At 50.1% G+C, this 12,592-nt stretch overlaps 1 protein-coding gene across 5 annotated transcripts in view; it reads right to left on the bottom strand.

The window, feature by feature from the left end:
* The window catches only part of LOC115659798 (unconventional myosin-X-like), a 263,102-nt gene that overhangs the window by 31,581 nt on the left and 218,929 nt on the right, over positions 1 to 12,592 (bottom strand). For all 5 annotated transcript variants that reach the window (XM_030580481.1, XM_030580482.1, XM_030580483.1 and 2 more), the window contains 4 exons: positions 12,344 to 12,538; positions 3,847 to 4,004; positions 2,536 to 2,659; positions 19 to 316 (listed from right to left, as the gene is read on the bottom strand). In XM_030580481.1, the coding sequence (XP_030436341.1) occupies positions 19 to 316; positions 2,536 to 2,659; positions 3,847 to 4,004; positions 12,344 to 12,538 (775 nt within the window). The remainder of the gene's footprint in view (positions 1 to 18; positions 317 to 2,535; positions 2,660 to 3,846; positions 4,005 to 12,343; positions 12,539 to 12,592) is intronic.

Raw genomic sequence — 12,592 nt, 5'->3', positions numbered from 1 at the left:
CTGCAAAGTGGCTCTTACCTTCTGAGGTGGAACTTGAGATAGCAGAGGATCCCTCTACTGGGAAGGAAAGTGCAGCTCATGCAGGCCATCAGCTGCCAGTGGTGAAGGTTTCCAGAACTGTTGGGCTGTGGGATGTGGTTAGTTTGTTTGATTAGTTGACAATACACTTCATCACGAAGGGGCTTTAGGTCATGGCAGGTCTGCAGAATGCCTTGGATAATGGGGATAGGATCAGACACTGTCTCAATCTCCTGCAGGGAGTTAAAGATCTTGATGGCTTCATCCTGCAGACTGCTGTAGCCCTTCTCTTGCTGCACTGTAGTGGGATCACAGAAACAAAGCAGACAGGAGTTCAGCATTTCCCTGAGTCCAAGCTTGCCAAGCACACAGCGTACCAGTTTGTGGACTGTGCCTGACCCCATGAATTAGGAGAATGGCAACATGAGAACAAGCATTACTGGTCATTTCCTGATCCCAGGAAAGCTCCTTCTTTAAATGTAAAAATATACCACTGTCCAATCAGTAAATTAAAAAATTAAGCTTGTCCACATTGCAAATCATGCATATTTTTAGATATACATATAAACAAAGAGTAATACCCTTAAAAGGACATTTTCAATTTGAAATCTAGCCAATTCAAAAAATGAATTCAAAGCAGTTTGAGGCACTGTCCTGGTGTCCTCAGGCCCCTGACAATTTTTGGAATCATGTTTTCATCTTTTCAGAATATTTAAGTCTCCCCTGTTTTTGTGAGGGACACACACAAATGACAAGAGAAACAATGGATCAGATGTACAGGTTGTAACTTGCCCTGGGGCTTGGGGTCATTATTCCCTTACATTTGATCCCTAAAAGAAAAGAAAAACATTCCTGTCACAGCTTCCTGCTGCCTTGCCCAGAGGGAAATAAAAGTACCATGACAGCTTCTATTACCCAAGAGTCCAAATGTAGAGTGGCTTCTTTCTGCACAGTCCAAACCAACGAAACCCGAAAGAAACAGTTTATACTGGGCTTCTAGGTCCTGGGAACTATTGCAGTCATCCTCAGTAGGAGACAAGCAATTAATTTCACAGTTTTTCTTTCTCCCTTCCCAGGCTTGGTTTAGGCATGTACTCAGGCCAGATCCACACCATATACCTATATTGGTATAACTACATCGCTCAGGGATGTGGAAAATCCACACACCGAGCGACAGTTATACAGACCTAACCCCCAACGTAGACAGTGCTATGCTGGTGGGAGAGCCTCTTCCGCTGACACAGCTCACGTCTTTTGGGGAAGTGGATTAACTATGCCAACAGGAGAAGCTGTATGTGAAGATGAGCCCCTAGTTTGGAAGAAATCAGAGGATTCCTCTCTCCTGGGCCTCTGACTGTTATGGTTTCCCAATTAAGAGGCACAGCTGCTGGCTCCACCTCCTAGCATTCTAACAAGCCAGAGCAGTGAGCTCCTCTGCCTAGGCCTGGCAGCTCCAGCAATCTTTAAGAGACAGCTCTCAGCCCAGTGAAGGCATTTAATCCCTTCCTGATCCAACTAGGGGTAGGGCACATACACTCCCTCATCCAGTGGAGACAGGGATACTGACTGTACTAAGAAAATGCTGCTAATGTACAAAGCAAACACACTGAAATATGAGAAAAAGTGTGTGGGGGGGAGTCTAATCTCTGTTATTAATGATTTCCAGTAACCAAAGTAGGTAAGAAATGTTCAGTCAGAGTACATTTGCTAAGCTGATGCAATCCCTTTGAGGTGTACATTTAACAGGAGGAAGAGGAGTAGCAAACGCTACACCTGTACACTGGGGTCAAGTTCATGTGCACAGAGTAGTCACAGCACTGAACACAGTTTGCGTTGGGCCAATTTCCTCTGTCATCCCAGACCTTATACTCAAAGAGGAAAAATGTTTGTGGCAGATTGTCTCAAGGCCATGCACAGGAGAGGGGCGGATTCATAGCAAGGTCTGGGGACAGAAGGGGCTGGTCCCTCTGCCAAGCCAGGTGTGCATAATAGTCCCAAAGGGACAGAGGGTCAGGCCCCATCCCATTTTGCACCATGGGAGCAGGGAGCCTGTGAATGCTATCAACGTACTGGAGAGTTCAGACTATTGCTGGGTGCTCAGCAGGGGCGGCTCTATGTATTTTGACACCCCAAGCACGGCAGTCAGGCGGTTTTCGGTGGCGCGCCTGCAGGAGGTCCGCTAGTAATGCGGATTTGGCGACATGCCTGCGAGAGGTCCACCGGTCCCATGCCTTTGGCATACCCACCGCTGAATTGTCGCCAAAACCGCGGCATCGGCAGACCTTCTGCTGGCACGTTGCCGAAAGCTGCCTGCCTGCCGCTCTCACAGCGACCAGCAGGCTGCCCCCTGCGGCTTGCTGCCCCAGGCACGCGCTTGGTGTGCTGGTGCCTGGAGCCATCCCTAGTGCTCAGGGTCTGAATTATTCAGTACTTGGGGCAATACTCACATAGCACCTTCTCCTCTACCCCAGAGGGATAAGAGGTTTCAGGGACTCTGCAAAATGAAAAAGCACTTACTATTGATACTGACATCTCCATAGGGCAGTGGCAGCAATGGGGAATGCAGAGGGTGCTGAGTGTATCTCAGGATAGGGTTCCTCCTATATGTCTGTTCCACTACTTCGAAGTTCATATTGTTTTCCTGAAGGACAGAAGAAATTTCCTCAAACCTGCTCAGTCTTTCCCCAGAACTCTTCATATAGCCAGGTTTAAACAAGAACTTCTCCCATCAGAGTTCCATGAGGGGCCCAGATAACTAGGTAACAGCTCAGCTAACTTGTACTGTAAATATTTGTATAAGAATTGAAACCACCTCCCCAAGCCTGAGACTGGGACACACAAGTGCCTGAGGGGAACTGGACATACTGGTTTGTATGTGCCCAAGCGAGCATGTCCACAAAATCTTATAGCTGGAAGTCCCACTTGTCAGAGGAAGTATGAATCCTAATGTGCACAAGGGGTTCATAAGTGATTCAGTTCTGTGGATTCTGTCACATGTGCATGAGGAATCAGGATGTGTCTGGGGTGGGGACTCCTGATGTTTGACCACAGGGGAGTCATACATACCTGGGTTGGGGACTCTGACATTTGTGCACTCAGGAGTCACATGCCTAATGGGAATGGGGATCCCAAGGTAGGTGTCTGCAGGATCTGCACATGACGGCTGACGTGGAAGTTTCTGATTTGTGCATAAGGGGAATTTACACACACCTAGTATGGACTCCAGTGTGTGCCTGGCAAAACCCCACAATGGACTAAGCCTGAACTCCTGCAGAATGGTTTATATCTTGAAGCATGACATTTGATTATTTTAGCTGTATAATTACAAATGTTTTCCCTCAGTCCTTTTACGACACCATCTTCTCTCCTAACATACCTAAGATAGTGACAGTGAATAAGGTCAGCTGCAGACAATAGCACAGGAACCTCGGTAGAAGTGAGGGGGCCACAAGGGCAGGTGGAGAGATTGGGGCTCCCCACAGTGACCCAGAGTCCCGGGCAGCTTTTACCATGGCCTGGCTCTGGCTTCTGGCTTGACCAGGGGGTGGAGCTTTAGGGGGAAGAGGAGGAGCTGGGGCAGGGCGATAGAGAGGGGCCAGGCCTCATGGTGAAGGGGAGCTAAGGCCCCCACCACGAAGTGCAGCCCCTGCAGGCACTGCTGTGTGCCTGCCCAAGGCTTCCAGTCTGGGGTGGCAAAGCAGCCCCTTGGCCCTCAAACAACACCCATGTTAAAAAGTATGTGGGCATGGTCCCGCTGCTTCCATCTCCCCTGGCTGCAGATCTGGAATATTCTCCTGAACTTTGACTGCAGTGTTCATTGTTACCTACCCTGATGTCACGAATAAGCTGCTGTGTGGGTGTTTCTATGGGAACCTTGCTGTCAATGACTCCTTGGATGGCAGAGGCCCAGCGCATGGCTTCATTCAGTAGCTTGGTGTAGAGTCGGTATGAGTGCTTTCGACCATGGACTATGATGTTCCAGTAGCCTATGGGCAAACAAAGATATGGAAGATGGAACTTGGTTGCAATTTTCTGACTCCATGTGCATGCAGCATGTGGCCGCAGAAATACATTGCTGAAAAAGTGACAGTCTTATCAAATGACATGATGAAATTGGCTTAAATGGACTGTGTGGACAGGAGATTTTCCCTAGGAAACAACTTCTCAAGGGAGAATCCCAGTCCAAGTCTTGATCCACCTCCGTTCCTCCCAACCCAATCCAGCAATCTGCTGCAGGTGATGGTGGAGCATTCCGGTTCCCACCTCCCTCAAAATACAAACATTGTTTCATGGCAGGGTGACTCCACCCCACTTCACCCTTTGGCTCTAACAAGGCATAAAAGTGGGGGAAGCCATGACAGAAGGTTGCAAGTATGAGCTATCACTATGATTGGAGCTCAGTTTAAGTAGTGTACTTATTTATGGAGGGTTTCCAGTCACTCGCAGATAAGGCTGTGTTTAGGTTTGCACTTTAAGAAAGACTCGGAGCCCTTGGTTTCACATGTTAAGGTTTGAATTTAGTCTCCAATTTTTAAGCACCTTTGCTCTTCCCAGACAACTGTATCTCTCTATTTTTTTGTCAAAGATTTACGAATTTCTGCAGAGGAATCATTTTAGAATTTTAAACCTGTTAGAAATCTTCCTGAGACTGTAATGGTTTGGTGCTCTTATGACTGGAGAGCCAGTCACTAAAAAAACAAAAACAAAAACAAAAAACAGTTACCTTTTCTGTAACTGGTGTTCTTCGAGATGCATTGCTCATGTCTGTCCCATATTAGCTGTGTGGGCTCGCCACATGCACTAGTGCCAGAAGATTTTCCCTCAGGAGTATCTGTAGGGGACTAGCCTCCGGCACCCCCTGGAGTGGTGCCTGCATGGCATGGTATAAGGGGCGCTGCAGGCTCCCCTCACCCTCAGTTCCTTTTTGCCAGAAAACTCCGACAGTGGCGAAGGACAGTGGGTCATGGAATAGACATGAGCAACACATCTCGAAGAACACCAGTTACAGAAAAGGTAACAGTCTTTTCTTCTTTGAGTGCTTGTTCATGTCCATTCGATATTAGGTGACTCCAAAGCAGAACCCCTGGAGGTGGGTAGGAGTTCACGGATGTGTAGTTTGCAACACAGCTTTGCCGAACCCATCGTCGTCCCTGGCCTGCTAAGTGATGGCACAATGAGTGGTAAACGTGTGGACAGAGGACTATGTTGTGACTCTACAGATGTCCTGGATAGAGATGTGCGCCGGGAAGGCCGTCGAAGATACCTGTGCTCTCGTTGAGTGGGTTCTGACAATCAGCGGCACCGGAACCCCCACCAGGTCGTAACAGGTCCTTATGCACAAGGTAATCCAATTAGAAATCCTCTTGGAGGACATCGGAAGACCCTTCATCCTATCCGATGTAGTGATGAAGAGTTGAGTTGATTTATGGAAAGCCTTGGTACTCTCTAACTAAAAAGCCAAGCCTCTCTTCATTAACGTGTGGAACCTTTCCAGCAGCAGGAACGCCCTGATGCAGGTCGCGTTGAGGACCGCTCCAATGACCTCTATCCTCTGCACCACCACTAACTTTCACTTTTTGTCATTTTCCAGTAGGCCCAGAGAGCGGCACATGGCTTGGAGCACTGCGACATCAAGAACTGGAGCTGCACTTGACAAGCCAGTTGTCAAGGTACAGGTAGATCTGGATACCTCGACGCCTGAGGTAAGCAGCCACTACCAACATGCACTTGGTAAACACTCTCAGTGCTGTTGCCAGGCCAAACAGGAGAACCACAAACTAGTAGTGGTGGGGCCCCACCGTAAACTGGAGGAAGCATCTGTGCCTTTGAAAGATTCCTATTTGAAAATACGTGTCCTTCAAGTCAAGGGCAGCATACCAGTCTCCCAGATCCAGGGAGAGATAGAAACCAGGGAGACTGTGCGGAACTTTACCTTCTTTAGGTACTCGTTGAGGTCTCGCAGGTCCAGGATGGGCCATAGACCACCCTTTGACTTTGGGATTAAAAACTACTGGGAATAGAACCCCTTGTTCCTGTACTCAAGAGGAACTTCTTCCACCAAATCCAGCTGTAGCAACCTCTTTACCTCCTACACAAGGAGACTCTCATGAGAGGGGTCTCTAAAGAGGGCTGAGGAAGGCAGGTGGGAAGGTGGGGGTAGAAAGGAACTGGAAGATATAACCCTGTTCCACTGTGCTGAGAAGTCATAGGTTGGAGGTTATAGTGGTCCAAGCAGGGAGGAAAACGGAAAGGTGGTTGGAGAACAGTGGGACAGATGGATCCGGGGAATAGTCTGGTAGGTCGCCCTCGGACGCACCCTCCAAATGACCATTTGGCCCCTTTCTTGGTATGGGTTGAGCCCGACTGGGCAGAGGGTGGGGGCAGGTGGCTCAGATGAAGCTTGTAGCCCTTGGCCTGTTTGTGGGGCTGGTCCTGCCAAGGTTGGCTCCCTTGGCCCTGAGGCTGCTGTGGTTTGAACTGCTTATAGGCCGGAGCTGGGACATAAAGACCCAGGGTTTTCAGAGTGGTGCGGGAGTCCTTGAGGCCATGCAACTTGCTGTCTGTTTGCTCCACAAATAGGGCTCGGTAGTTGAAGGGCAAGTCCTGCATAGACTGCTGAGCCTCAGAGGACAACCCAGAGAGGAGCAGCCAAGAGGCTCGCCGCATGGAGATAGCGGAAGCCATGGTGGGGCAGCAGCAGCAACTGTGTTTGACGCTGCCTGGAGGGCTGCCGTGGCCGCGGTTGTGCCCTCATCAATGACTGCCCGGAATGCCTTCTAGGAAGCCTCATGGAGTGACCCTTTGAACTTGGCCATGGCTTGCCACATATTAAAGTCATATCGGCTAAGGAGGGCTTGGTGGCTGGGCATTCTCAGCTGAAGGCTGGAAGACGAATAAATCTTACTTCCAAAGAGATCCAGCCTCCTCGAGTCTTTATTTTTGGGGGTGGCCCTGGGTTGTCCCTACCTCTCTTTGTGGTTAACCACCTCTACCACAAGAGAATTGGGGGCAGGGTGGGAGTATAATTTCTCATGCCCCTTGGTTGGCACAAAGTACTTGCGTTTGGCCCTCTTAGAGCTAGGGTCAAGGGAAGAGGGGGTCTCCCACAAGGCATTAGTGATTTTGGAAACCCCTTCACAAAGGAGTAGAGCCACCCTGGCAGGAGCCAAAGACGTCAAACAGGAAGTCCAAGAGCTCTTCCAGTTCCTCTGCCTGAAGGCCCAGGTTGGAAGAAACCCTCATCAAAACCTCCTGGTGCACTATGGTGTCACCCTCAGGAACTGGATGAGGGGGCCCCACGACAGCCTAGTCTGGCAACGATGAGGATGATGTTGGTGCCGTGGGAACCTCCACTTCCATTGGTGGTCCAGCAGCTTGCTCCCTGAGTCCTCCTGGACCTGTGGGGTCTTATTCCCCGAAGCCTCAAGCAGCATAGGGGGATGGGACACTGAGGCCGCTGGCCTCTCTGAGGCTCCTGATGCCAATGTGGCAGCTTGGGAGGGTTGGGTGAACCCCCAAGAGCTCCATGGGTAGCATGGTGCCAGCCACTGCACATGGAGCCATGGAACAGGCTTTGGTACTGATGATGTAGGGAACCTCACTCCGTACTGGAGGTATAAACAGAGCACTTGGTTCCAGATGACCAGGATCGGGCAGCATGGTGGCTCTTGTCTGACCACTGCTGGTCACTATGACCTGATGCCGACTTGTCCAAGTGAGACAGGGTCTTGGTTGGGATCTTGGAGACCGATGGCATTCTGCAGATCTGTGTCGGACACCTGGCGATCCAAGCCTCATGCTACACAAACGGTACTGGGAGCTAATACTGACCGGTCACATCTTCCTGAGCAGGGTGACCTACTACTTGGGAGATGGGCGATGACGGCCTGGTGATCTGCGATCTCAGACCCTCGATCAGTCCCGTGATCAGTATGGGGCCCTTGGAGACAGTCGGGGCCGGTCTGGGAGTTCTTGTTGGGTGGTGCATGCCTCAGAGGGTCTGTGCCAATCTACTAGTGAGGTATGATGCGATGGTGGAACATCCCCCTCGATGGAGAATGGTGCTGCTGAGGCAGGGACACACACATAGGTCCCAGCACAGGTTTCCCCCAAGACTGGGGTACTGCTGGAGTCAGTGTGGGTGGCACCGGGAGCATCACGGTCTCCTAAGCTACTAGAAGGGCTTTGGGCATCGATGACACCTGAAGCTGGCCAAGGTCTGCATCGCTATCCAGAGTCACAGGCAAAGCATGAGATGGGCTGCACCGCTCGACCTGAGCTGCGGGGGCGTTGAGCTGCCCGGCAGGGGTTGTGGCTCACCCCCAGCCCTCTCCTTTCCCTTACAGGAGACAGGAGATCTTCCCCTCACAGTGTTTTCGGCTTCTTGACTGGAGCCATAGAGGGGACCAGTGCCAGCTCGTGGACAACGCCAGGAGAGCACTGCGCACGGAGGCAGATTTGGACAGCTGGTCCGGTGCCGGAGTGAGTGCTGACTCCCTACAGAGTGCTTTCAGATGGATATCATGCTCCTTCTTTGTCCTAGGTTTAAAGGACTTCACCTCAGCACTGTAGTTAGCTGGTATGTGGATCTCTGATGGGCACAGGCTGTTTGCAGTGATCGCAGAGCTTAAAGCCTGGGGACCGGGGCATGCCCTGTCCCCCGGCCAAGTCCCATTCGGGACTAACGAAGAGTTGGGAACTACTACTAAGGGTAATTAAGACACTACTAACTATATACAATTGTATTACAGATTTTCAAAGTTCGTAAGAGCAGAGAATGAAAGAACGCTAGCTGAAGCTGCAGATGTTCCAGCACTGTCCCAAAAAGGCAAAAAGAGCTGAAGGTTGGGTGAGCTGGCGGTGGCCCTTATGCCATACCATGTGGGCACCACTAGGGGAGGCCAGAGCTGGTCCCCTATGGATACTGCCAAGGGAAAAACTTCTGGCACCTATGCATGTGGCAAGCACACACACCTAATATGGAATGGACATGAGGAAGCACTCGAAAAAGAAAGCCAAGCTTCACACACACATTCAGTCCCATCACTAAAATTTATTCTTAAATGTTAAAAAGAAGTATTTTTCTATCCATCAAAACCTATTTTACCCTTACAAGGAAAAGCCAAGAAAACTGCTCTGGTGCAGAGCCTAGTTTGCCCCAAATACTAAGAGAATGGTGTATAGGGCTCTCCCTCTGGCACATGCCACCTAGACCATCATCTCTCCACCATGCCATCCCAAATACCACAGCTGCCCAGCCTGCCTCCTTCTCTCACAAGAGCTACTCATCACAGAGACCCTGCAGTGCCAGAAAGGTGAAGTGGATAGCAGAAGGCCACAAGAGAGAAATCAGACTTTTGAGAAGACTGGGGGATAAAGAGACGGGGGCTGGAGTTAGAGGTAGAGCCAAGTTTTTATGTTCTAAGATCTCGGTGCTCATATAGACTGGTCTCTATTCAGTGCTGCTGGCCCATGGTCCAGGGAGTGAAGACAGCAGCACTACAAGGTGCCAACTCTGTGTATACTGAGGTACCAGTGCACCAAGGCCTTCCTCTGGTGGGCCTGCCTGGGCCCTGGTGTACTCAGGGCTCCACACTGTGCTGCTGTTGGCTCTACTGGCACAAGAGAGAGCACTGCTGGGGGATGATGCAGCGGGGCAGTCCCAATATAAGGGGCAGGAGTGATAAGGGAAGGGGTGCCCACGTTCTCTCCCCCTGTACATATCCCACCAGGCTCCCTGAATGATTTTAAACCTCCTTGCAGAAGTCCTGGTCCAATGGACTTGCTTAGGTCTGTAAGATGGATCTCTGCTCATCAACTGGAAAAAATGCATTAGATTGGGGTTCTCGACCTTTACCTTTCTGACTCCCCGCCAACATGCTATAAAAACTCCAGGGCCTAGAGGGGCGGGGTGGGGGTTCCTCAGGCCAGCTCTGCATGGCTGGACCCAGGGAAAGAGTGCTACCTCTGCACCCTGACTCCTCTTAGCAGGCCACCCACTTGTCTGGATTAGGAAGGAAGCACAACCAAAAATTATAACTCAAAAGTATGGACTCAGCCCAAAAGGTTTGAAAAGTGCTCAGGGTGCAGGCAGTGGCTAGCTAGGGGCTGTGTGCAGGCAGGAGTGTACCTAGGGGCTGAGTGTGGGAAGGGGAGTGGCTCAGGGTGCAGGCAGGGAGTAGCTAGGAGCTGTGTGCGGGCAGGGATGTGGCTCAGAGTGCTGGCAGGAGTGTAGCTAGGGGCTGTGTGCAGGCAGGGGTTAGCTCAGAGTGCAGGGAGAGGGTAGCTAGGGGCTGTGTGTGGGTATATGTGTAGCTCAGGGTGCAGGGAGGGGGTTGCTAGGAGATGTGTGCAGGCAAGGTTTAGCTCAGAGTGCAGGGAAAGGGTAGCTAGGAGCTGTGTGGGGGCAGGGGGTAGCTCAGAGTGCAGGGAGAGGGTAGCTAGGGGCTGTATGCAGGCAGGGGTGTAGCTCAGGGTGCAGGCAGTGGGTAGCTAGTGGCTGTGTGCGGGCAGGGGGTAGCTCAGAGTGCAGGAAGAGGGTAGCTAGGGGCATGTGCGGGCAGGGGGTAGCTCAGGGTGCAAGCAGGGTGTAGCTAGAGGCTGTGTGTCAGGAACGGGAGGGCCCCTGCCCCTGCAGGAGCTGCTTTCCCTGAAGTCTCTGCTGGCCCCAGAGTCAGATCCCAAAACGGGGCAGGGAGCTGAGCAGCAGCCCTAGCTCTAGGTGGCAGCAGTAGCAGGAGACAGAGGAGTAATACAGCTGCCTGCTCCATGCACCAGTTAGTCAGAGCAGCAGCCGCCCCACACTGTACAGCTCCTCCAACTTGGGCGGGGTGAGGGGCATGTGTGGACCTAACCAGAGAGTGGCAGTCCTGGGGGAAGGCACTTCAGTTTGGGGGGACAATGCCCCCTTGTGCCTTCCCTCATCTCTGCCCATGGGCTTGGGGCTTCTGCCCCATGGGGCAATGGGGATGATGGATACTCTGAAACTGGCTTGCAGACCCCTAGGGGGCCAAAGATCCACAGTTGAGAACCTTTGCACTAGATGGAGATGCTATCCCTGAGGCAGAGCCTAGCACTTGCAACTTTGAACATGTACCCAGTCCCAGTGCACACGCCGAGACCCTCTAACTCAATGGCTCTCAACCTTTCCAGACTCCTGTACCCATTCAGCAGTCTGATTTGTCTTGATTTTTCAAGCTTCACCTCACTTAAAAACTACTTGCTTACGAAATCAGACATAAAAATACAAAAGTGTCACAGCACACTATTATTGAAAAATTGCTGACTTTCTCATTTTTACCATATAATTATAAAATAAATCAATTGGAATATAAATATTGTACTTACATTTCAGTGTATAGTATATACAGTCATATAAACAAGCCATTGTTTATATGAAATTTTAATGTGTACTGACTTCGCTAGTATATGTAGCTTGTTGTAAAACTAGGCAAATATCTAGATGAGTTCATGTACCCCCAGGGGTACACATAGCCCTGGTTGAGAACCACTGCTTTAACTCACACTCACATGCACTGCTATACCTCCTACCTCTGGTTTTTCTGTGCACACGTAACTCATGATGTCCTGAGCAATACTGTCACAGTTTACCTGTGCTCCCCTATCTGTCTATATCCATCTGCTGCCTCTTGTATAGTTAGTCTGTAAGTCTTTGCAGGCAGGGACCATCTTCTTTGTTCTGTGTTTGTACAGTTTTTAACACAATGGGGTCCCTGGTCTATACTTAGAACCCCTGGGTGCTACCGTAATATAAATAACAAGACTTTATGAGTGGACAAATGTCAGTAGGGAACATATGCGAATCTGGCTATTGTTAGTTAAGTTTTTGCATTTGAATGTGATTTAGAGGAACTGAGTGTGTGGATTGGGATAATCCAAATTGCAAGTGCCAGGGAATTTGTTCTGAAGGGAGGAATCTGGGTACCACTGGGTAGTATGTTGAAGTGTATAGATTGGGCCTGCCTAAACTACTGTTTCTCCTTGATTTTTGGTAATGTGTTGGAGGGACTGTAACCGAACAACTTTAAATTACTGTCTAATTGATAATTTGTCAGGTGGTCACATGCAGGGGTGATGACAGACAAACTTCATCCTTCTCTTGACCTTTTCAAATCTCTTAGTTGCTTTCATACGATGAAGTATCAACAGCTGGACACAGCAGCCCAAATAAAGGCACATAGCACTTTTCACTATAACTCTCCATCACACCGACTGTATCATATCCTGAAACCTCCCTCTCTTGGTCAGTCACAGATGGGAAGGCTGTTCTTGAAAAATGAATTTCCCTTTTGTTTGTCTCTCTTACCAGTTTCTTTAAGGACTCTCTCATCAGCCTGGACCACGGAGCAGAGGCTATTGAGAACAAGTGTGCCAAGTTTGGTGGCTGTGCGTTCCGAAGATTTGTAGTAATCAAGGGCGGTGTTTGTCAGCACAAACCAGCGCTTCTTCACCTTCAGAGAGGATGTCTTGTTGCTGCTTTGAACTTCCTTATGAAGCCAGCCTAATGGGAAAGAGGCACAATAACCTTTAAGTTATTGGAGTGTACATGGGGGAA

Source organism: Gopherus evgoodei, chromosome 11 (assembly GCF_007399415.2).
Source record: "Gopherus evgoodei ecotype Sinaloan lineage chromosome 11, rGopEvg1_v1.p, whole genome shotgun sequence".
Lineage (NCBI taxonomy): Eukaryota > Metazoa > Chordata > Testudines > Testudinidae > Gopherus > Gopherus evgoodei.
Note: the sequence above shows the minus strand (reverse complement) of the source record. Positions and strands in the feature narration are given on the sequence as shown.